The following is a 23,465-nucleotide window of genomic DNA, read 5'->3' as shown; positions in this document are numbered from 1 at the left end:
TTACAGGATACCAGTATACAGTCTTCTTATAAAAGTAATGTCTCTCAGAAATATGCAACTTTGCTTTACATTGCAAACGTTTATTTTTTTATTTTGTCAGAGCATCCAAAACCTATGATACAGTAAACAACCAGTCCACACTGTTCAGTACTTAATCAGACAAAATCTTCATTGAGCTGCATAATCATTTAGAAAACAGGTCATTTTGCAGTACCTTATCCCTCTTACAGCTTCTCCCTGTCATCTCTGTTACATCTCCGCCTCGCCATCCCTGTTACATCTCCTCTTAGTGAACTCTGTTACATTTCCTCTTTAAGTCATTTTGCATTATTTTACAACAATGGTCACAGTCTGTAAATATATATTGACAGAAATAGTTGCACTATTGCAAACTTGCAGGAATATGGAACGTTCAACGGGGCCTAATACTGAGCATGCGTTTGTCGAATTTTGCTACTGTTGTGATTTTTTTTTTAAATATTTTTTTAACAAGTTTTATTTATAAGATTCTAAAATCTACCATTTGTCATGCATAACGCACAATTCACATCACCTGGAATGCAATGTCTATTACAGCCACAGAATCTAGTTACACATCGTCTAAACAGTAACTGATAATGGCTATGAGGATGAACATGAACCAAGGCCAGATATTGCAAGTGCTTTTTGTATTGGCTTCGTCGTTGTGTAATTTTTACCCCTTTTTCATTTGTCATGACAACATCAAAATAAGGAGCGTGACAGTACCCAGTAATGGAGGGACACAGCTTTACTAAGACAATACTGAGATACTGGAAAGGAAAGACAGATTGAATAGCATTCCTAGTATATATTTCATCCAACAAAGAGGCTATATATACGTATATATGTATACACCTATATGCGTATATATATATATATGTATACATATATACATTTTTAGATATAGGTGATAAAGAGAATAAAAACTTCACAAGTGTGCTTGAGCCTTCAAGTCAGCATTATATACAACCTTTGGAAAGAACGAGGCGGATTATAAGAAACCATTTATGAGAACAATCATTGAAAAAGCCGACAAACCGCACACAGAACGACGCTTACAACGGGGGAGGTGATATGTGCATGTGTGCAAACCTAGAAGGTAAATACCATGACAAAGCATGTGTGCACCTCTGGCCACGCTGCAGGCGGCAGCTTAGCCACTACCCAGCATCTTTGTGGCCCTCTGGTTGGCTTCGTCAATCCTGGTCTTGTTGGACTCAGCCTGGTCGATGACAAAGAGAGAGAAATTCTAATTACAGTGGCTTCCCCGTTTAAACATATTGCTGAGATTTTCTAAAGTTATTGCTCTTTTCAAGATTCATGTATTAGGTTAAATGAGCTTTAAATTTTGTATATTATGTATTTCTGAACTTCTCTTTAAAGAGGGAACAAAGGATAATTAAAAATGAAAAATCAGAAACATGGTGTCTGTTGTAAACTTTAGAAACGGATGCACGATGAGACCTTAGTTTGTCACAGACACTAATGTTTGCCCAACTGGGTGACTGAGCCCTACCTTGTCCATGATCCTGTCAATCTGGCGGTTCTGGGTGTCGATCTCGTTGCCCATATCGAGGGCCATGTGGCGCAGGTTCCCAATGATTCCTCCCACTTGCTCCAAGTTCTCGTCCATCTCATTTTCCCTGGCATCGTCTGTTACCCTGCACCAAAGCGCACGTACCGATCAGGACATGTGCCTCCTTCTGGGACGTGCATGCCACTGTTCCCAGGCAGTGAGGTAGAAAATAGAATTATACATGAACGCAGTGTAGCTCAATGCTTAGATATGCTAAAGGTTTGAGGACCCATCAAGGGCCCCCTGCAGCCAAGGCCAGTCCTTAGAGTCAAGCAGTGACCTCCTCTCTGTGCAGGACCCCTCTGAGGCCCCGAAGGGCTCCCCTCACCTGCGGATGAAGCCCCCGCTGATGGCCATTTGTTCCCGTTCGTCCACCACGCGGGCAGGCTGGCTGTTCACCACGCCATCCTGGTTGTTCCCCCATGCTTTGCTGCCCCCGCTCTTCATTCTACAAAAGGAGCCGAAGAGGGCCGTATCACCGTGGTGACCGGGACGCTTCTGTATGAGCAGACCAGCAAGGCACAGTACCAACACTGCTAACAGCAGGGTCGAGCTCCTGCTCCTCTAACCGAGATGGTATAACCTGCTGACATGTAACATGCGTGCTCTATTCGCTAAAACACGTAGCTTTTTAAAGGGGTGACAAACAAGTCAGAACTTGAGTAGCTAGCAAAAGAACTGTTGGACCCAGAGGTCACCCTTCAGTTACTTCATTTGTTGAACTATTTTGCTTCTGCACTGGTTATAACCTGTTCCCCCATCCCAGACTATGACAAATAACAAACAGGACAAACCTCGGTGGACAGACAACACAAAGTAACAGGACTGCCACATCGTCAGAGACAAGTGCAAACAACCGCAAAGAAAAAACAAGCGGGAGGGAAGAGAATCTATTGCTAGGCCGCCATTATGTTTGGGCTTCCCTCCGAAGACACTTCCTGTTCCTTTGCATGAGGATCGTTTCTTTCTTTTCTTTTTTTAACCCTGTGACTTAAAACGCAGCTCAGCACATTCGCCACCGGTGCCTTCTGGAAATGTTGCCTGTCTGTCAAAACATTGCGCTAGGGTTTGTTCTTAATACCCGAGCCAGACTATCATATTCCGCCTAAATGAGCCAGAACGCTGTTGTTTGATATAGGCTCAGTGATCGTGGAATCCAGGACTTATTTGATTTGAAATAAGCGGAGATGGGCAGTCCGCCCACTGCAGTGTTTATATATAGATAAGGATTAGTGCCTCGGTTCTACCATCACTCCTACCCGCCATCTTGGCAGTGTATTAAGCTCTGCCTAACGTGCCCTGATCTGCTACCTTCTATGATGCTAACAGGCATCTGCGATTCTCAGAAAAGCACAGCGAGGACAGAGAGAAACTAGAAGTGCCTGATGAGATATTCAAGCACATGACCCACAGAACAGACCTGCTACTAAAGCTAAACTTGACTTAGTGTGAATCAGATGCTGTCTCGTAGTAGTGGGTTAAAACTCTTTATTTTGCCTTAGCAAGAAGTGAGGCAATTTACACGGCGTTATTATTTTAGCCAAAGACACTGGTGGCAGGCACTACAAAATTAAAGCAGAAAATCTCTCCAGCAGAGCTCTCTCTCTTTGTCCGTCTGTCTGTCTCTCTCTCTGCTTGACCTAGATGGAGTCATCTCTCCCCCCGTGGGGAGCAGCGATACCGCTGCTCTCTTCATTGTGATCTAACGCAGCCTTCTCGCGTTTTCTGCCTCTGTCTTCTCCTCGGCCCACCACTCCTGAATCCAAACGCCAGCCCGGGCGAGCCAAGCGGCACACTCAGCGTAACTGCTGAGCGAATGTTTTAGGCGATCGGCTTTGCTCGTAGGACTGTGCGTCGTTATGTAGCAGGTGGCAACATTGTCATTAATAGCAAGAGTTGCATCAGCATGCATTGGGCATTCAGGTTCATGCTGTCCCTGACAAGCCAGTGCTTTTGATGGATGTGCTCGCAAAGTTGCATGGAAAAGGCCTTTTCCATGTGGACTTTTCATTCATCCCTGACAAATTGTAAGTCCAAATGAGAGGACATGTAAATGTTTAATTATTGGTGATTCCAAACTGGTTCTGATGGTTTGAGTATAAGTGAGCAGGGATATCTTACTGATTTAAGTAATGATGAGCTCACCAAAAGAGCTACAAACAGCATCAGTGTTTATCGTTTATTATCAAACTAGCTCTGCTTTCAACAGCTGGTGTGTAGACAGTCCTTCCCACATTGCAAATGTAACCCTAGGCTGGGAACTCAACTTTGGCACATCCATACAGTTCTTAGAGTGGATTCTTCAGCAGTTCAGACTGCAGTCTTTAAAAACGACAGACTGTTTCATCTTTGCATGCGGGTCTCAGAGAGGGGGGATCTGTGAAGGGTCACACTATAGGATTAGTGCAGTGTGCCTTACATCATACGACTGATGGAAAACCTGCCAGGCCCAAGGCTGCAGGACAGTTGTTTGTTTTTGTATGTGTGTGTGTGTGTGTGTGTGTGTGTGTGTGTGTGTGTGTGTGTGTGTGTGTGTGTGTGTGTGTATGTGAGTGAGTGTGTGTGTGTGTGTGTGTGTGTGTGTGTGTGTGTGTGTGTGTATGTTGAGCGTGGGTGGTGGAGATGAGTGGGTGGAGCATGGGTGGAGCGTGGATGGAGCATGGGTGATGAGTCTGAGTAAGTCTGGCTAAGGCTACGAGCCTCTAGGGTGTGTGTGGGTGGAGTGAGGGTGGAACGTGGGTGGTGGGTGGAGTGTGGGTAGTGGGTGGAGTTTGAGTGCAGTGTGGGTGGTGGGTGGAGCATGAGTTGAGTGTGGGTGGAGCATGGAGGATGGAGCATAGGTGGAGTGTGGGTGGAGTGTGTGTGGTGGGTGGAGCGTAGGTGGAGTGTGGGCGAGGAGTCTGACTATCATTGGCTAAGGCTATGAGTGTTTTTATTTTTATTTAAAATGAGTTTCTTTTTTAAGTCATTTTCGTAGGCAGGCAGGCAGGCAGGCAGGCAGGCAGGCAACACCTACTTGTTACATGGACAGGAGCAAAGACCACAGAATTTTCCTAGATCGTTCAAATTCTTTTCTGCATCCTTCATGTCCTTATTGATTTGGTCCATCCCCTCTTCGATGCGCTCCAGTTGTTCTGATTAAACAACAAGCAATTTATCCCCCACAGAACGAAGCACGTGTGAAGAAAACAGGGAGGAGAGGCAGAGGAAAGAAAGGACAAAGAGAAGACAGAAAGGGAAAGAAACTTCAGACACTCACTGTGACAAAAGGAAAATGAACGCAAATAAAGGGAAAGTAAAAAACACGGACGCCACCACAGACGCAGAAGACCCTTCCGTCACATGGTCAGTACCTACTTGTTACACGGACATATGAATAGGCCACAGCATTTCCCTAAATCTTTTAAATTTTTCTCGGCCTCCTTCATGTCTTGGTTGATATGGTTCATGCCATCTTCAACACGATCGAGTTGTTCTGGTCAGGACAAAGGGACGACAGCAGTGACATGAATTTTATTGGCTTTTTTTTGTTGTTGTTGGAGAAATGAATACTATGACGATGAGAAGTCTGAGTCCGCTGGAATGCACCTTGGTGGGGCAGCATGCATTTTAATAGGGCTACAGAGACACCAGCAAAGTATCCAAAATAGCTCAAATCTCTACACTGGAAAATATTCCATAGCTAAGGATATTTCTATTTAAAGTGTTATGGGCTCGAAGGAAGAAAACGTTTTTTAAAAATGTTGCATGTGAACAAAAGTAGAGTTGACAGCTCTAGAGTGAATGTGAACCAGATCGCTGAGGTCAGAGGTGGGACAGAGATTTTATGTCCCATGAGGGCAGGACTTCAAAGGCCCATGATTTTAATTAGACCTCAGTGATAAATGAGAGACCACCTCTGTCTCTTGCCGCCCAGGGAAGTAACGCCCTGAAACACGCCTCGACAGGACAACGTGTGTTTGTCCGGCTGGGGGTTTGTTTGTCCGGGTGGGGGTTTGTTTTTCCGGGTGAGGGTTTGTTTGTCCGGGTGGGGGCGGGTTGTGATTGTTTGGGTGGGTGTTTGATTGTCTGGGGGGTGGGTTTGTTTGTCTGGGTGGGGGTGAGGGATGAACATGGCACAGGTGTCTGAGCGACCTGTGGTGATGCAGCCTGGTGCTGTTTTGGCAGGGTGGGCGTGGCATCTAATCCGTGGCCCATGGAGAGGAAGTCTGGTGAGGTATGTTGGGGGGGTGGGGTGGGGTGGGGTGGGGTGGGTGGCGATCGGCAGGACAGAAGCCTCGAAAGTTACATTTGTAGAATCCCTGGCATTAAAGCTAAAGCCATCTGCATCTGACGGGAAAATGGTTATTGTAAAATACGAAGGAACATTCAGGGAGCTGTTTTAGTGGCTGTGCCTTTTAACAGCAATTTGTCATTCTTCAGTTTCATCAGCTCCGTTGCCTGCTTGGCTAGTTGAGATCATTCCTGCACTGAGAGCACTCCCAGCTGAAACACGCTGCACGACTCAGCCGTGAGCGTTCAGGAACGTCTCATCACCGTTACAGCCAGACCGCAAGGGAGTAATCATCAGCCAATCACAGTGCCCATAGCAAGGCCAATTACACCTGAATCATGCTAGGATCGCACTGAGCTAAACAAGCAAATGTTTTCTTTTAGTGTTGGCCCAGTGCGGAGGCCTGGGTGGGACACTGTGGGTTCGTTCCCTCTCTGAATTCTAAATGGACATCATGCAGCTAAACTCTGAGATATTCAACCAGAGATTATACAAAAAGGATATTAGTGTGTTTTATGGGAAAGAGGCATTTGTCATTACCAGCTAAATCGATCGTTTTAGTTCTCCCCGCACAGAGAAAGTCGCTCTTGACTACGTTTTCACACATTTGGCCGTGTTTACTGCCATGATGGTACAGTTAAAGTGAGCAGTCATAAGATGGAAACGGGGAATGTTGTAGACGGTAAAAGGACATGTTCAGTGACCACATTCGCTTTGTTAGTGGAAAGAAAATGAATTATAGAGAGCATCTCAAAGTTCAGAAGCACATTTGTCAGAAAAAAAGATATAAAGTTTTAAAAAGTTGTTAGTTAAAAGAAAACAGTTGAAATGAACACTGGCAAACACTGTGAAAGAAATACTGGCGGTATAATTAATGATAATTGATTAATCTAATAGTCAAGATATCAGGCATATGATTATCTTAATTAAATGAAATCAAAATTAATTGTAAACTTGTGTATCAAATATGAGAAAACATATAGAAGAAAAAAAACTGGAAATGTACTAATACTACAAATAAGTGCTTATTCCATGTAAGGAAGTGCACTGTAGCAGTTGTTGCATGGTCGTCATCATCCGTTACGTGCTGGCACTTACCTCCCTGCTCATCCAGCATAACCAAAGTCCTGATACCAGCATCTTTACTCTACACATTGAGGCATGGAGGTGACAGAACAGAGGAAAGAGAGAGAAAAGAAGGAGAGAGAGGTGAACTCGACACGGTTCCTTTAAGAGTCAAGCAAAGAGAAAGCTCACAGGACACAGGACGCAAGCACTGCGTCCACACCTGTTCCGCTGTCTGAAAGGAATGGGACAACCTACGTCCACAGCTGTCCTGCTGTCTGAAAGGAACAGGACACATTACGTCCACACCTGTATTTTGGGATTTCTAGTCATTAATGTAACTGTAGTCTGTCCTCACATCTGGATCCCATGTAAATGAGGACATTTTGAGGACAGTGATACACACTTTGAGGACAGTGATACACACTTTGAGGACAGTGGTCTGCACTTTGAGGACAGTGATCTACACTTTGAGGACAGTGGTCTGCACTTTGAGGACAGTGATCTACACTTTGAGGACAGTGGTCTGCACTTTGAGGACAGTGGTCTGCACTTTGAGGACAGTGATCTACACTTTGAGGACAGTGGTCTGCACTTTGAGGACAGTGATCTACACTTTGAGGACAGTGGTCTGCACTTTGAGGACAGTGGTCTGCACTTTGAGGACAGTGATCTACACTTTGAGGACAGTGATCTACACTTTGAGGACAGTGGTCTGCACTTTGAGGACAGTGGTCTGCACTTTGAGGACAGTGGTCTGCACTTTGAGGACAGTGATCTACACTTTGAGGACAGTGGTCTGCACTTTGAGGACAGTGATCTACACTTTGAGGACAGTGATCTACACTTTGAGGACCGTGGTCTGCACTTTGAGGACAGTGATCTACACTTTGAGGACAGTGGTCTGCACTTTGAGGACAGTGGTCTGCACTTTGAGGACAGTGGTCTGCACTTTGAGGACAGTGATCTACACTTTGAGGACAGTGATCTACACTTTGAGGACAGTGGTCTGCACTTTGAGGACAGTGATCTACACTTTGAGGACAGTGATCTACACTTTGAGGACAGTGATCTACACTTTGAGGACAGTGGTCTGCACTTTGAGGACAGTGGTCTGCACTTTGAGGACAGTGGTCTGCACTTTGAGGACAGTGATCTACACTTTGAGGACAGTGATCTACACTTTGAGGACAGTGGTCTGCACTTTGAGGACAGTGATCTACACTTTGAGGACAGTGATCTACACTTTGAGGACAGTGGTCTGCACTTTGAGGACAGTGATCTACACTTTGAGGACAGTGATCTACACTTTGAGGACAGTGGTCTGAGCTCCTCTGGTCTACACTGCAGAACTCCACTTCATCATAAAAGAGACGAGTGCATGAGCGTCACCATTACCAGACTGCATTTACCTTCTGCTCCTCCATTCTTCCCTTGGTTTTACTATAATGGCCATAAAGTTGATTCATTTCATTTGAACATGGAAATCAAATGTATGCAGGCCTATCACAACATGAACTGGGTTTACGTTTCCATAAAAGGCTTTAACTCATGTACCACTGCCTGTTTTAATTTAATTCTACAGTTTTGTGAGTTTTAAGACTTGTTCATTCAACACTCATAACTGCAAGTGTTGGGGGACTTTAGGACACTAAGATCTGCACCAGAGTGGCCGTAGCTAGTCACAGCCCAGGACACGTCTACCAATAGTCCCCACAAAGAACCAGTGATGGAGAGATTTAAATAAAGGAGCTGAATCAGACGTATCAGATTGATCAGATTCCTGCTTCAAACGTATTGGTCGTATCAAATTTCAGCCAAACTGGTCAGCCAAACCCCGCTGAGCTAAGGCTCCAGCACACGTGTGCACACACCGCACAGCAAACACACAGCACATTAGTTATTGATTAGCTTCGCTGGACATATTGACTTTCACTAGCCTGCATTCCTTCCACGGTGACGGCGTACTGGGTAAATTCAGTTGCGTTCAGGGAGGTGATTTTTCCTGTGCTCCCCTGCTCTGTTTGGGAGTATTGGGAGAACGTGGCATCGCACAGCTTCAAGAAGCACCGTAGGTCCCTCAGTGTTTGTTGAGGCAGGGACCTACCCACCCTTTCCCCTGACTCTGCCCACCCTGGAGAGGTGACTGCTGGCTGCTCACTCTGCTGCGTCTCCTCCACCTTTTTGCTTTCCTCACCGCCGCCGCGCTTCCCAGGACCAATCGGGGAAGGGAGGAGCAGGGAGATGCTTCTCCCATAAGTAACCGTGGTGAATCAGTGGCTCAGAAAACCGGCCTCTCTGCTGCTAGTGTTCTTCCCCGCCCCGGCTGTTTGACACTGCTGGGGCAACTTACCACTTCCCCCTCACCAGTTAAAAGGTGTGCGGAGGCGCATTGCACCATGACAAAGCCACTGATTATCAATATGACCTTGAGCCATCCCACAGAGGCTTGCCAATGTGGCTAGCCCTACCCCCAGCCCCGCCTATCCCCTCAGGCCCACACTTCCTCACTCTGTCTACTGCTCCTTTTCTCTCTGTGCCTTCCTTTGTCCTTCTCTCACCCTAGCCCCGCCCTAGCCCCGCCCTAACCACGCCCGGTCCCGCCCACTCTCTCCATAGCCCCCCAGCCCAGTTAAGAAAGGGTGCGCTGCTTACATCACTCAGTAGTGGGAGTAGCAGTGGAACAGAAACCCTCCTCTGAAGATCGATCTCACAACGGCTTTTCCGTTGTGTTTCGCGTCTTGTGTTTCATGTCTTTGATTTGATCTGAAATTGCCAAAGTCCCAGTTGAAGCCCCACAAATGCTTCAGGTGTAACACAGAGAGGATAATCACTCACCTCCTCCACCAGCTGCAACATGCGGCGTGTGCTCTCCAGCGACTGGGGGAAAGAGAGAGGACATGTGACATGGGACAGTTAATCAACGGGGAGGCAGTTACCGTGAAAGAAATAATGGTCCTTTCACACAACCCAGTGACTGAAACAAAACCCAGAAATGAACCCAGGTGTGAACTACAACCTTTTATCTTACACGCAATAAAGCATTCTGTTTAATGAGATCAGAAAATCTGGCACTGAGAAAATGAAAGTAAAAATGAATGACTCCATTTCAGGAGTGGATAACAGCTAAATGTTGTGTGATGTGTGCTTGTGTCCCTTTCCACACAGACTGACTGTGTATCCCTGCACCCTGTAGGATCCAGAAGAGTAGATCTCCGGGCAGGAACACACCTGAAACTGCAGGCCCATCCCTCCGCCACACCCCCTGACACGCCTCCCTGACGACCCCTGACACGTGCCTGACATCACATGAGGAGCGTCATGGTTGCAGCTCTTCAGATAAAGTGTGCTGAATTCGAATTATGTTGTAATTTCCTTTTTTTAAAAGGAAGACTCCTCTTCCTGGGCTGTTGATTTAACAGTGAGAGAGAGAGAGAGAGAGAGAGAGAGAGAGAGAGAGTGTGTGTGTGTGTGTGTGTGTGTGTGTGTCCAGATGAAAGGGCCACAGGATGTTTTTGCAGTGTGGAACTGTTTGCACTGCCATTTTATTACTGCATCCAGCTGTGAGGGTGATTCATACACCACGCACACACACGTGCTTGCATGCACATGCTTGCACACCCTTGCTTGCACACACACACACACACACACACATGCATACATGCACACACACACACACACACATGTTGGATCAGCTTAGTGTTTTCTCTGTCTCACACACGCACAACAAACGTTGCAGTGTTATGTAAGCCTGGCTGCAGGCAGACCTTGTGGCAGGTGTGTGCGTGCGTGTGAAATAGCACAGTCACAGTTCACAGGACAGAGTATACGGTCCCCAAAATGAACTAACAGCCACATAACCTAACAGTCAGCAGTAGCAGCACGTGCCTAGCGTCCGCCCATCCACCGAGCAATCGACATCCTGCCACAGAGGACTGCAGTCCAGTGCAGGGAATGTATGGCACCCCCGCTATTGAACAGAGCTCCGAAAAGAGTTACCAGAGCACACTGCAGAAACTCATCCGCAGGACGTCGCATGCGTTCCTGGGACTTGAACCCAAGAGTCGCAAGCACCTTCCTCTACTAGGTGAGGTAGACGGTAAGGGTTAACCCTCCGGAGCGCCTCTATGGCCTGTCGTTATGTCTGTTTGCTTGTCGGCCTCAGGGCTGCGAGGCGCACGCCCGGCGGGCCTCACCTCGTCGGCCAGCTGGTCGGCACGCTGCTGCATGTCCGATAGCTCATTGCGCATGTCGGCGTCATCTGCCATGGCTACTGGTTGGAGTGGGTGGAGCTGGTCTCCAACTGGCAAGTGTGGGTCCTACTGGGAGTTCGGGGGAAAGCTGAGAGAACAAGGGATGGGAATAGAGAGAGAAAGAGATAGAGAAAATAATTAGACAGTTAGACAATTTACATCACAGCTCAGAAGCGTGGAACGTGTATTCATTCACTGCTCTTGAGTTAAGATTTGGAGGGGCGCCTCTATTGGCTGTGCAGGAGAGCTGTTGCTGCTCTGGCCTGGACCGCCAAAACTGCGTGACGACTGGTACCAGTCTGGTTTAAGGCTTAGAGGGGGTAGACAGGCAGGAACCTTAAGCCCATACTTTCCCCACCATGTGACTTGAGATTGACTCACTGTTACCGTGCTATGCCACGCCACAGTCAGCTCAACTGATGAGCGCAATAAGGCCGTTCGGTTGATCCAGATTAACATCACTTTGCCCGCAGTTTTTCAGAAACTCTTTTTGCATAGAAATGCCAGTTCCATAACCCGATAGATTCACATTAATGGATGCTGGGTTTTACCCAACAGCAGGGTTGCATAACAATGAAAGCAAGCCTGTATTTATTGAGTGGGATTGGAAAGAGCCTTGTCGTGACTGTTGAGTTCAGCTGTTCAAAATTCAACTCTAGCACCAGTACTAGGTATACCGCCCGTGCTTGGAGTACCATCAGTACTGAGTCTCCTGCTGACGGCTAGTAGGGCGTCCCCAGGGAACCAGATGGACAGAATGCTGGACGTCCATTTTTTGTTGCTGTTGCCTCAAAAAGGAAACCTACCCCTCTTAAAGTATTCCACGCGCCCAGACTAGTATGTGAGAACACCATTCTATGAAACATACTCTATATCAGCTGCAGTGTACTGCATAAATATCTCCTTGATGTCTTTCCAGTAGAAAATCCAGTGAGGTCTAGGCAGGCATTAAAGGTGTACGAGTGGAATGTGATGTCCTGTAATTGCATTAACCAAACTCGGTCAACTGGGTTTAATGCGGCAGCCTGACTTTGTGCTGTAATGGGAAATGCAGAATGACATCTCGGAAGCCTCAAGCTTCCCTCTTATCTTCCAAACCTCTCAAAGAGGCGAAGAAGGCCAGCATCCATATTAAGAAGGGATTTGGGTACCAGCTCAGGCTACACAGAAGTGAGCCACCACCGAGTGTATTGTAACTTCATTTAGACCAGTGTATGCAGACATTAATGTTAATAATTAATCATATATGTCATATATGTCATATATGCTTTAGAGAATATGCGTCCCTACACTGATGGCAGATCAGTAAATGTACACTGATTATTTCTTCATTCATACCACTTTTTTGGTTCTGGTGACATTTAACCTCAGACATGATCAAATGTTGCCAGCCCAGTAACACGGTGTAAAAGCAGCACGGCGTAGCTGACATCTGAGAGAATGAGGTGGTAAAACCAACACCATCCGCCGGAGACTTAAAATAACCCAGCGCAGCCAGCCAACCAGCGACTGGGCTTCATCTCGCCATGTCTGAGCAGAGCGGATTGGCACCAAGGAGCAAGCCAGTGGGAGGCCCATGCTTCTCACCTGTCCATGTCCCCTATGGTATCGGTTATGTTTTCTGTCTGATAGCTGGACCGTGCCGAGCCTTATTCGGACTCATTCTCGTTTTCTGCTGATTTATTCCACCTCTCCCTCCTGGTCTGACGGCTGACAAACAGCTTGTTCCAGACCCTCTGCTTATTCCCCTTTATCCGGTAGGAGCTTTTTGCTTTGGTGTGGTCCTCCCCCATAAGATACTGCTTTGGTATGGTACTTCCCAATAAGAGATGTTGTTGGGTGAACACTGCTAGGTGGTCCAGACCCTCACAGTTAGAGCATTTAAGAGATGCTCCTCTCCAGTAAGGGTTGTGTATGTTCGCCGACACATGCACTCTCCAGGAGTCAAAGTCACCAGGCTGCACTGATCTTCTCAAACCAGCCTAGTGCAAGCCTTCACGCTGACTGCAGAGGGACAAGATCATACTAAACATGATCCTCACTGGAGAAGAATCTAGAAAAGGTCTAGAATATCCAGTCACATGGCTTGCAGAAGAAAACCTGGTCCTTGCTCCAAACATTACAAGTTTAAGACCATGGTTACTTATATGAAATATGTAAAGTTAGTTTGAAAGCAGTTTTATTCGTTAGTTATGATGCAATGATGATGCTAGGTTATGATGTTATCATTAAACATTTCGGTTTTCTGGGTTTCTGGTTTGGTTTTCTCACCCTTGAGAGGAGGACTATATATAATTTGCTAGACATAGTTGGCTATTCTATATAGGGATATAATACAACGGGTGAGAGGACAAAACAAGACAAAAGTGATATCACCATGGTGATATCACAGTATCTAAACTCAGTCTTACTCAACAACAGGGTTGTCCAGTGTTTTCCTGACTGTCCAGAAATGTCCAATAGTACACCTGCATCCTGCTTTCAGAGGTTCTAGAGACGGACACTTCACTTTGAAGTTCTTTCAAAACCAACCTATGGCGCGGCCCTGATGCCATATTCTCTCATATCCCATGTTCAGGGTTAAACCCCCATCCTGACTCACTGCCCTGATCTCAGGCAAAGCACAGTGGGTGTTCTCTGCAGAGAGGGGCTGGCACACACACACACAGAGCATAGGTGCACTTTCCTTCTTCACTCGCACTCTGCATACATTTTTCACACTTGCCCATGACAAACATATCCAGCAACACGACCTGGAATTATTAAGCATTTAGTTACTGCTAAAGTCATCAGGAAAGGCCTCGGGTTTTAAAAAGACCTCTGCAATGTAATCATCCAGTGTTCTAATCGTGTGTGTGTATCCGTGCTCTAGACAGCCGGCCCTGATCCCGTTCCCCACACGCCCGCATTCCACCAAAATCACAGTGCCAGGAGCAGCCGCCAGTTTGCCTGGACACTGTCCTGTTTGTCAGTGCTGACGCGTGTATGCGCCCCCCACAGAACGCTCGTCAGACCGTCCAAAGCCGAACCACACGCTTGGTAGCGGATAGCGAGGATGGGGGAGTGAGAGAGGACTCGGCATTTGTGATAACCAAAGCTCGTCGTGTGATAATGGTATAATCAGTTGACGGAACTCAAGTGCAACAGAAGAACGTCCAGTAGTCTGTGTGTTGTGGATTAGTACAGAACACAACAGAACCCAGCCTACAGAACCTTCCCAGTGCCTGCAGGACTCTGAGTGTCTCTCAGAGGTGTGAGATACTGGGACAAGCACTGATACAGACTTAAACAGAACAACTCCACTATGCACTCCACATTCCTCTACTCCACACCCCCACACTCCACACTCCTCTCCTCCACACCCCTGTACTCCACACTCCTCTCCTCCACACCCCTGTACTCCACACCCCCACACACCCCTGTACTCCACACCCCTACAATCCACACTCCTCTCCTCCACACCCCTGTACTCCACACTCCTCTCCTCCACACCCCTGTACTCCACACTCCTCTCCTCCACACCCCTGTACTCCACACTCCACACTCCACACTCCTCTCCTCCACACCCCTGTACTCCACACTCCACACTCCACACTCCTCTACTCCACACCCCTGTACTCCACACCCCTCTCCTCCACACCCCTGTACTCCACACTCCACACTCCACACCCCTGTACTCCACACCCCTGTACTCCGCACTCCACACTCCTCTCCTCCACACCCCTGTACTCCGCACTCCACACTCCTCTCCTCCACTCTGGAGTCTGTTGGGAGGACCGTCCGTCTCACGGTAGGATGCAGTTCCTTTTTCTCAATGTCACGCTGGCCATACTTCAAAATAAGAGTCACGATCACTTTCCATTTTCATGTTCTCTCTGAAAATCACCAAAGACCACAGAAACTGTTCCTGGACAAAATGTGGTCATGTGAAATGGATAAATCATAAGTAGCTACGTGCATTTGAATCATCTCTGAGCTTGAAAAAGTAAAAACATTTGCTAGGTATAATTTCATGGTTTCACCCAAATTTGTTATATTGAATCTGTACTGTATTAGAAAATAAAATTGCAGTAAGTATGGTATTCCACTAATGTGCCACAATCATATTTTTCAAAATGAAAAGGTTTTGACACTTTTAGCACTAATCACTATTGTATATAGTATATATAAGTGAAGAAGAACAAGGTTAATGAAACAACCAGTCTGCTGATTGAAAGCTAAATGACGGAGTACAATTCGAATTTGTCATAGCATCTCTGACTCATCCAGCGCAAAGGTGATTCCTTATTAAAAGCTTCCTGTGACCCCCATCTTTAATCACTCAGGGCCCACACTCACACCCACACCCACGCCCTCGAAAACTCCACCACGTTTTCCATAGAACAACAGGACCTTTCACAAGACAGCAAGACGTCTTCGGGTGAAGGAATCCCATAGGTCCAGGATGTCTGTTCATACCTCACTAACCAACGGTGCTGACAGAGATGCATCAAGGACATGTGAACACATTCAGAACAAATGCCTCTTGAATACATTTGAAAATGTAATACTTGGTAATGTGCCAAGTTAATCTAGTGCAGAGGTGTTCACAGTCCTGAAGCCTCACGCCTGCTTGCTGCCATCTCTGTATGTAGGAGTCGGGTGTGATGACACACTGGCCAACCAGGTACATGAATCAGCTACACATGACTACTAAATCCAGGGCTGGATTTGAATTCGACGTCTAGATTTGAATACTGCTGCTCTGGTATATTTGGCCATTTGTATAAACTCACAGAGGAAAGTGCAGTAAGCTGATATCATTTCATAAAGGCAAGCGCTACTCTGCAGTTCTGCCTCTGCAGGGCTGTGAACTCTGACTGCTGACAAAGCTCTGTTACTAATCGCAATTACACTACGTTCGCCATTCAGGGATCTTGTATCTCAGCAAGCGGCATCTCAGTGGCACACGACACTCGGTGCCCCCGTCAAAGCACAATACAATCAATCCTGCTCGCTGTGTCTAAAGTCAACAGGCAGGACAGTGAGTTTATTCCCGAGCAGACCCAGTGTTCACTCTGCCCCGGGTCCTTTCTTCCTTCTGTATGACTGCTGATTTACGACTCTGACGAGGGATCATCTCCCAGGTCCATCTGAGCCCATCCAGCAATAGCGGCAATGGGTTCCACCACAGTGACTAACCCTGACTCCCCCCCCCCTCCAGCTCCCACATCTGCTGGTCCATTCTGCAGTTCGCTCATTCCGGGCCAGACCAATGCCGCTGTCTCTGGGGGTTTATTAATGGTACGGCCATTAATGGCTACAGCCTTCCACTTACATCATGCCCTACTGGCATGGAGAACCTCAGAGATGTGTTCCACCATCAGCAGAGAGGGGGAGGGGCCTGAGGGGTGGGACCGGGAGGGGGAAGGGTCTGGGGTGGGTGGGACAGAGAGGGGGAGGGGCTTGGGGGGGGGACAGGTTTGGTGTGACCTGCTTCTAATGAAAAGTGTGACCTTTCCTTTTTTATTGCTGCTTTATGGTTTTGTAACAATAATTAAAGGGGAAATGTCAGTGTGTTGCCATTGGAGTGGAACATCGATCCATTTTTATTTTCCCAGATGCTCAATGAAGATGTGATGGAATTCTGAGCCCTGCAAGTAATTGACAAGCAATGTACGGATTGCACTGTGGGTATGTGTTAGCCCATAACAGTGTACGGATCACACTGTGGGTATATGTTAGCCCATAACAGTGTACGGATCACACTCTGGGTATGTGTTAGCCCATAACAGTGTACGGATCTCACTGTGGGTATGTGTTAGCCCATAACAGTGTACGGATCACACTGTGGGTATGTGTTAGCCCATAACAGTGTACGGATCACATTGTGGGTATGTGTTAGCCCATAACAGTGTACGGATCACACTGTGGGTATGTGTTAGCCCATAACAGTGTACGGATCACACTGTGGGTATGTGTTAGCCCATAACAGTGTACGGATCACACTGTGGGTATGTGTTAGCCCATAACAGTGTACGGATCTCACTGTGGTTATGTGTTAGCCCATAACAGTGTACGGATCACATTGTGGGTATGTGTTAGCCCATAACGGTGTGTTTACACTACATTCATTAGCATCGTATCAAAGGGAACCATTAAAAATAATTCACATTAGCATAAAAAACCATGCTGTTAGTGTGATGACGAGGATGAAGAACACGTTAGAAACTGTATGTGAAGAAGTGTAGCAGTGCACGCTCATGAGGGTTTGAAGCTTCAAGCTGAAATATTTGAGGAGCAGCAATGGAAAAAAACAAAAACAAAAACAACAATACAACAAAGACATTAAAAAGCCTTCAGGGGGGCCAAAGGTCAGGACAAGGTCACAGGTGTCACTTACACTCAGCAGAAGTAGAAAAACCGCATTTGTCAAGTGACAGTAATTTGGCAAAAAGCCATTTACTCCTAACTTTGGCTCCTACTGTAGGATAACTTCAGTGCCCCCAACACTGGAGTTTTCGGACACTCTTGTTCCTGAGTCTGAGAGTGTGGGAGCGTCATGGCAAGCTGACAAATGAGCAGGAAGCTGAAAGCTTGTTTCTCTCAGCCTGCTGCTAACGGATCTTTCTCCAGCAGAGTGGTTCAGAGCGCCGACGTCAGAACCATCGTCAGATTACTGCCTAGCACCGCGTTCGCTTTCATGGCTATACGCAATTAAGGATGCGCTGACGTGTGGTCGGACAGGACACCGGAGCAGGGCTGGGATCCGGAAAGGCTTTAGGCCCAGTTGCTCATTCACATCAGTGCATCACAATCAATTAAAATGATCTCCCAACCACACAAACCTCTTTAGCACTGATTTGATTCAACTTGATTTTAGCTGAAAAAAGGGAAAATCTACTTCCGCCAAAAGGAATTTATGACTGAACTGTCATAACTTTGGTGCAGATACAAATACTAATATAGGACCAGAAGATTAACACAGTGCAGATAATAATCTGACTGCATCTATAGGTGCTGCTCACCAAATGTAAAGCATTGATAAATAGTCCTTTTGAAAGCTTATCAGGCTCATGTTGACAGATGCAGATTAACGCTAACGCTGCCCATTGCAGAAGAGATTATAAAACGTTGTGCTAATCCTAGTCAGGAAGGCTTTAGACAGACATATGACACATGACAGAGCTCAGGCTAGTGGACTGACACTTTCATAACCACTGTCTTGACCTGAGGACACAATCAGGACCTTCAGAAATCATCAGTTCCAGTATCCTTTCACATGTCAGTGATGAAGTGACTAGTATCAGAAAGGCAGAGCTGGGCATGTAATGGAGGATTTAAGGGATTGGTTTGCTGAAGGTTGTTAGTGTTCCTTTTTTTTTTTAAATCAATTTAGAAGTGATGGCTTCTTGTAAAGATGAAGGCAGTCAATCCCTCTCCTGTCTAATCTCTCTCCTGTCTAACCTCCCTCCTGTCTAACATCTCTTCTGTAACCCCTCTTCTACTTAACCATTTTAAAATGGTCATCAACTGCATTGACAGCCCAGTAGAATGTATATGAAGAGTCTGCTGAAACATAACACAGGAGCCCAACCTCCTCTAAAACGGAATATCTAATACTACATTGATATTACTTAACACTCTTATTCCTTCATAGCTATTTCATTCAGTAGTAATTTATTGAGCTAATGTGATTTTTTTTTCTCATAGAAGCCATTTAAACCCACTGACCTATTGTAACACCCTAACAACCACTTTAGACTCTATAGCGACAATAGATGAGGTGTCATGTTCAGGTGTTTAATGTCATGTTTAGGTGTTTTAGTGTCATGTTTAGGTGTTTAATGTTACGCTCAGGTGTTTCAATGTAATATTCAGGTGTTTAATATCCTGTTTAGGTGTTTTAGTGTAATGTTTAGGTGTTTAATGTTACATTCAGGTGTTTTAATGTCATATTCAGGTGTTTAATGTCATGTCTTCAAGTCATCATCTCCGTTTTCTGGTATGTCCTATTCCTTTCACAATGATTTAACTCCTGCCTCTACAGCCTCTGTTTGTGATAAAATCGAAGACAAAGTTCACAATTGTCCCTGTTCTGCATGGCGAGTAGATGGTTCCACTGACGTCCGAGACCATGCACCACAGGCTATGGTAGTTGGAGATGTAGACAGGCCCTGGCAGGCCAAATTCAGCAGTTTTATTGGAGTGTTTGATGTGTCAGGAGGGCAAAGTACCAGGTCTGATGTTTGAAATAAACACATGCATGGCTACAATTGCAAAGAAAAACTTGCAGTTAAAAAATATATAACAGGGCTGCTGTCATGTCTTCTTCTCTGACTTTGGAAAAAGGTTAAAGAAACTGCCCCAAAGGAAATGTTTCTGTACTGCTATGCACACAAATCAAACAGTCACATCATTTAGCTGACACCTTTATCCAAAGCAACTTACAATTCTGACTGAGCAATTGAGGGTTAAAGGGCCAGGCTAAGGGGCTCAACTGCAGCAATGGGGCTTAAACTGGCACCTTACAAACTGAGCTACCACTGCCCCGGTGTTATGCCTGCTGTTACCACAGGGGACAAAATGCTCTGAATCCAGATTCCTTTTTTGCACCACTCACTGGGTTTGCAAAATTTTTTGCTAAATCTACTAAGAGGATGGTTGCTCTGGACTCTGCGGGACGTGCACAGTTGCCCAGAAACACTCCTACTCGGTGGAACTTGGCATCATGGGTAGTATGCACCATGGCTAATGACTGTGCTCAGCTCCTGCGAACCTTTGAAAAGATTTCAGAAGAAGAGACAACAGAGGAGGACGCACTCCGAGCCACCAGAGGCTGCATCCTGAATGTGTTTTAACTGCACTATCTCAGACGCAGATATGGTCTTTGGCATTTTGCAGCAGGGGATAACAGATGTGCTCACCTACAAATACAGAATTGAGAGTCTTCTTGCTGTTGCAAAGGGAAAGAGGTACGAGGAAGCTGTGTGGTATCAAATCTCACATCAGATCCTCAAAACGAACCAAGAGGAACGTGTTGGTGTCTTTCACAGTAGCAGGACCCCCAGGGACGTTACAGAAATCTGTACATGGCCACTTCAGTGAATGCATTTCTCAGTGCCTTTCCAGTTTGGAAAGTATTGAACTAATCAGTCCAAGCAATTTGATTAAATAAATCAAGTGTTTCCTGAAGCTTAAATATTATGGCCACTTCTTTGATGCAGGGAGACTGAGCACCAGGTCTACTCAGATCATGACCTTCAGAGCAACAAGGCAACTTCTCATTTTGTGAAGACCAGGCGTTGGAAAAAGCTTCGCATCAACTACACAAGCTGAGGTGTTTAGCTGCAGCCATCCGCACTACGTCAGAAGTTATAGAGAGAAGCTTCTGCTCCAAACAAGCAAAGTCATACAGCTGGAACACAACAGCCCCAGACCGTTAGAGCAGTCTCGCTCTTATGGCCACTGAGTGAAACCTGGACGAGTCTCGGGAAGAGAAGCCCTGTTGGTAGCGTGGGGTAAGACAAACCAAGGACGGCAGAATGCACTTAACAAAAAAAATACAAAATTTTAATAATTGGCTAATTTTATGACGTAGACCGAAGCTGTGGTTCCCCTATTTCAAAGACCACCAGTCGTCACTGATGAGTCACCATTCGGGGAACAGCCCAGCAGCCAGCGCTCTGCAGTCTAACCAGCGAAAGCCGCATTCATCGACCAGGTTCAACAGTCGTGCCGAAAGCACCCCCACCGCTTACAACACACTAAAGATAACGAAGCGCACCAAACATAAAATAGCTCCGTAATGACGCATTTTCGACGGTCTCTTCTTAAAACCTACAACTCCTTTTATGAATTTCTGGTCTCAGATGATAGCTCTTTGGAGGTTTCCATTGTAAGAAAGCACGTTTCGGGATTTTTCTTTCCTTTTTACGCGTGAGGAACGCGGAATGAATAATCATTATGAAAATCCGGAATAAAATGATCCACATGGATGTTAACTATGCAAAATACAGCACTAGACAACACGGGCTACCAAAATCACTGCAGCTACGAAAATAAATAGCATATGGAGGTGCAAAAAAACGGGCACGTGACAGAGACAGACGTCTGCAGCAACCTGAAATGCCAGCTCGCGTGTGTGACAGTGCGTAAACAGGCGAATAGTTCTATTGAAAATAAGGTTTTTCTTCAAACATCCAGCTAATTTATGGGTTGGACATTAATGTTAATATCACTGTGCCACTGCAATGCGCGCAATGCTCTTAACTTCCCGTGTAAAGATGGCCCGTGTGGTGAGTAGGACATGCGTCACGTAGCCTCAGTAAATAGGACCCCGAAGATGCATCAGTCCGGGTGTTTCCACCGTCCGCCCGCGCCCACAGTCTTTCACCAGAAAGACACAAGCGGTATTTACTGCCTCGTCACGTAAACACGGCAGGGCTGTGGCCATTTTGACGAAATAACTGTAATCTGCAAACCTACATTTCTTCCGCGCTCCGCTAAATAAGTTTGATGAGAGCGCATCCCCCCTCGCCAGATTCCCGAGCCTGTCTGCCGCAGGTCACGCCGACAGCCCCCCTTCCACGAGCTTTCCATACCGACTTTTTTCGACGTCAATCCGCCTTGTCAATACCGTCGGTTTCTCCTTTTCGCTACGCGTGAGTATTTCAGACAACTGCAAAGTATCGCTCAACTCCAAAATAAACGTGCCGTCCTTCATTTGATCGTATTGGCGGGGGGAAGACAATATACGAACGAACAAACTAGCCTTACAGAAAACCTAGAAAAAGCCATACCAACCAAATCTTCAGGTGCAAATGAGTCCTTTGAAACATTGTAAAAAGACCACAGACCCGACTTGACATTCATGCTAAATATTTACTAAACCTATAAATAAACAAATACATAAATAAAAAATAAAATCGCATTTGGCCGTCGTTGTCCAAGGTGCTGAAACGCAGAAACCGCCCACATCGTACGCATTAACACACATGCCGGATCCAACATAGTTGAAAATGCGTATTCGGCTTCATACATATAACTGAACCACATCGACACAACCGTCAGATAAATAGCAACTCCATCATTATATTATGAATTTAAAGCGGTTTCACCAAATGAAACAAATTTCTTTGTTAAGTACCTAATTTTAGCAACAGTGTTCGACATAAGCTTGCAAAAATGCTTTCACTAGTTACCCTCTGTCTGCGATTGTACTGAAAATCTAAAACAAATGTTAATTTGTTAATTTGGTCCAGATTTCTTTTGTAATAATATAACAAAAAGTGTTATTCTGTCATTCTAAACCGTTTTCTTCATGTTGAAGTGAAAGCGGTCCTTACCTGGTCCCGCTGTAGCTCTCCGTCAGTAATGAGGTGAATAGGTCTGCGTATTTCAGCCCTTCTGCTGGGACTGACGTGCTGCAAAGACACTGCGCGGGTTTGGTGCCGCTACACTTCTTCAATGGAGCGCGTCTCTGCCCTCGCCAAAGATGGCTGCCGCTTTGACGTTAGCTCCTTTTAATAGAAGGCTGCCGGGGGAGCAGCGCAGCCCAAACCAAAACTGGCAACGAAAACGCTGTTTGGGACCAACGGAGAGCCACGTGAACGAACACACGCACCCGCATCCAAAGCACTTTGTCTGCACGTCTGCTTTTACTGGCAAACTGTGAAAGGTTTGTTTGTGAAAATAGCACATGAAAACCTGGGCCCACGTTATGGACTTATAACTGGCTTATAAATAGCATGTCATACAGCCTGATATCAAAACCATACTGGAAAAGTAAAAAGAAAAGAAACCAAATGAACGCTGTATTATAAGCGAATCAAATGAGCGCTGTATTATAAGCGAAATGTACTTTGGTTTCTTTAGTTTGATGGCCTTGCTGTAATTTTTATAACTATTGTAACATTTTACACAGAATACTGCCGATGTTGGGCTATGGAAAATGTGGGGGAAAACTGCTGCTAAGTCTGAGCTTTTGAAGTTAATTCTGCTTTCGTGTTGTGGGCAGTGGTCGCTCAGTGGTGAAGGTACTCCACTTGTAATCAGAAGGTTGCCATTTCAAGCCTCACCACTGCCGAGTTGACCCCTGAAGAAGACCCTTAACCCTCAATTACTTAAGATGTACTCAAATATAATTGTGGCAGTCCCTTTGGATAAAAGCGTCAGCTAAATGTCATAAATTTACATTTCTGTACACACTGGAAATAGCTTCAAATTTCAAATGAGTAGAGTTTGTAGTCCATCACGAGTCCTGTGTGCTACTGTAATAAGAAAATGTTCAACTGAT

General features: G+C 45.9%; 1 protein-coding gene across 1 annotated transcript; it reads right to left on the bottom strand.

Moving 5' to 3' along the window:
• Nucleotides 1-59: 59 nt before the first annotated feature.
• snap25a (synaptosome associated protein 25a) lies at nt 60-22,680 on the bottom strand. The gene is made up of 8 exons (XM_027015962.2): nt 22,516-22,680; nt 11,132-11,276; nt 9,774-9,815; nt 6,969-7,017; nt 4,614-4,731; nt 1,926-2,045; nt 1,538-1,682; nt 60-1,243 (listed from the first exon to the last, which is right to left on the bottom strand). Exons 2-8 carry the CDS (start codon nt 11,201-11,203, stop codon nt 1,175-1,177), a joined length of 615 nt encoding a protein of 204 aa, XP_026871763.1. The 5' UTR covers nt 11,204-11,276; nt 22,516-22,680; the 3' UTR covers nt 60-1,174.
• Nucleotides 22,681-23,465: the final 785 nt, after the last annotated feature.

Source organism: Electrophorus electricus, chromosome 3 (assembly GCF_013358815.1).
Source record: "Electrophorus electricus isolate fEleEle1 chromosome 3, fEleEle1.pri, whole genome shotgun sequence".
In the NCBI taxonomy this organism is placed as follows: domain Eukaryota; kingdom Metazoa; phylum Chordata; class Actinopteri; order Gymnotiformes; family Gymnotidae; genus Electrophorus; species Electrophorus electricus.
This window is presented reverse-complemented; position numbering and strand designations above follow the sequence as displayed.